A 2,500-nucleotide genomic window follows, 5' to 3' on the forward strand; every position below is an offset into this window, starting at 1 on the left:
ACACAAACAGATGTATGTAAGTATACGTGTGTGTGTGTCTGTGTGTATTTGTGTGTGTGTGTGTGTGTGTTTGTGCGTGTGTGTGTACACATATGATGGAATTATACTGAATACCGTTTTGGGCGAATGTTTGCCAGGTGACTTAACCATCTGGAAATATAGCGTAGATGATATTGTATCCAACTGAACCCTGAAACAGAATCTGTGACACACATTAAGCTCATTGAACGAGATTGAACAGGTGGCCCTGGAGAAGGACCTCAGGCGGGCGCAAGGGCGGGCGGGGCGAGGAGGCGCCCAATGCGTGACTGGCCCTTCAGGGACCCAGCCGGGACGACCTCAAATCTCCTGACGAAGTTCGACGCAGACGGGGTTCTCCTTCGACCCGCCGCCACTGCCTGGGCTAGAGGAACCCCCCTGGCGACAGAAGGGCCTGGACTCTGGCCTGCGGACTCCCGTCGGAGGATATCCAGGGACTCCAGGCCACCCCGGGCGAAGGCACTGACTCGGCGCGACGGACTCAGGACGTGGAAGCCTCTGCTCGTCGCAGGAACCCCCGGCGCCGCGACCTCGTCCGACTTGTCCTCCCTTATGAAATAGCGGCTGTAGGATGACCCCGCCAATCCTACAGGACCATCCTCTGAGGAATCGCCAGCGTCCCCTTCCTTCCCGGGGAGCAGTCTCGCGCCGAAGGTTCCCGAGGGCGGCGCCGTGTGACTCGACGCGGGAAGAGAGGTCACGGGGTCACTGTGAGGGGCGCGCGCAGGCAGGTACGTGATGGTGGGGTGGTAGCCCGTCTCGTCGGCGTAGTATGTGACGACCTGCAAGGGAAGTATGCGAGGCTGGCGCTTGAAGCTATCGGTGGATGTGAGCGCGTGCAACACATTCACATACTGTACTGGGGGACCTACAGTCAGATACACACAAACGTCTAAATTGATTGGAATATATCCATGGTACATATGCCAGTTGTGGGCTTGTGCGAGTATAGATGTAGATTTATGTATAAGCACACACACACACATAGACATACATATACATACATACATATGTATACACAGTATACATGTATATGTATATGTGTGTGTGTATGTATATATATATATGTATGTATATATATGTGTGTATGTATGTATACATATATATCTATATCTCTATCTCTATCTACCTATCTATATATCTGTATATATATATATATATATATATATATATATATATATATATATATATATATATATATATATATATATATATATATATATATATATATATATATATATATATATGTATGTATGTATACAAATTTATGCATATATATATATATATATATATATATATATATATATATATATATATATATATATATATATATATATAGTATTACACAAGTGAGTGTGATAATGAGCATAGCCTTATCAGTTATGAAATTACACAGATGGCAGTAATAAAAAGACTGTAATGAAACCAGTAATACTAATGATGGAGCGACGAACAGTATCACACCTGCGTGCAATACATGTCTTCAAGTGCATGGGTGCTGTAGCTTATGCATTGAAGAAATATAGTACGCATTACTGTGTATCATCAAATCGTATATAATTTCAGTCAATAGTCAAAATCAACAAGGGTCAACGAATGCATTCCCAACAGGTAAAGAGCAGTAATAAGTGAGGTCATTTGGGGTTGAGGGAGTAATGGTGTTGCACATGCAATCAACTTGTGCAAAAACTCTCTCTCTCTCTCTTTCTCTTTCTCTCGGTCTCATATGTAAGCTCTCTCTCTCTCTCTCTCTCTCTCTCTCTCTCTCTCTCTCTCTCTCTCTCTCTCTCTCTCTCTCTCTCTCTCTCTCTCTCTCTCTCTCTCTCTCTCTCTCTCTCTCTCTCTCTCTCTATCTCGGTCTCATATGTAAGCTCTCTCTCTGTCTCTGTCTGTGTCTCTCCTTTCTCTCGCTCTCGCTCTCGCTCTCACTCTTGTCTCGCTTTCTCTCTCTGTCTCTCTCTCTCTCTCTCTGTCTGTCTCTCTCTCTCTCTCTCTCTCTCTCTCTCTCTCTCTCTCTCTCTCTCTCTCTCTCTCTCTCTCTCTCTCTCTCTCTCTCTCTCTCTCTCTCCTCTCTCTCTCTCTCTCTCTCTCTCTCTCTCTCTCTCTCTCTCTCTCTCTCTCTCTCTCTCTCTCTCTCTCTCTCTCTCTCTCTCCCCATTCACATTTACTCCCCATCCTCCCCAACAACATTTCCGTATCTCACACACTTTACTCCCCCCCCCCCCTTCTCTCTTTGCCTTCTTTCATTACCTTCCACTCTTTCTCTCCCCTCTTTCTCTTCCCTCCCTCTCTCCCTTCCTCGCTTTCTACCTCTCTTCCTCCTCTCTCTCTCCCTATCTATCTACTTCCCTCTCACTTTTACTGTCCCTCTCCTTTGCCTTTCCACCACTTTTTCTCTTCCTCCCTCCCTTTCTCCTCCACCCCATCTCGCCTGTCTCAAATCCCTTCTTACACTTCTCCC

The 2,500-nt window shown here is 45.7% G+C and overlaps 1 protein-coding gene across 1 annotated transcript in view; it reads right to left on the reverse strand.

Moving 5' to 3' along the window:
* The window catches only part of LOC138864535 (uncharacterized), a 13,509-nt gene that overhangs the window by 518 nt on the left and 10,491 nt on the right, over positions 1 to 2,500 (reverse strand). Inside the window, exon 5 of the mRNA XM_070131871.1 lies at positions 1 to 821. This exon is cut by the window's left edge and continues 518 nt beyond it. Coding sequence (XP_069987972.1) covers positions 261 to 821 — 561 coding nt within the window. The 3' untranslated portion in view covers positions 1 to 260. The remainder of the gene's footprint in view (positions 822 to 2,500) is intronic.

This window comes from Penaeus vannamei, chromosome 17, assembly GCF_042767895.1.
Source record: "Penaeus vannamei isolate JL-2024 chromosome 17, ASM4276789v1, whole genome shotgun sequence".
Taxonomy (NCBI): domain Eukaryota; kingdom Metazoa; phylum Arthropoda; class Malacostraca; order Decapoda; family Penaeidae; genus Penaeus; species Penaeus vannamei.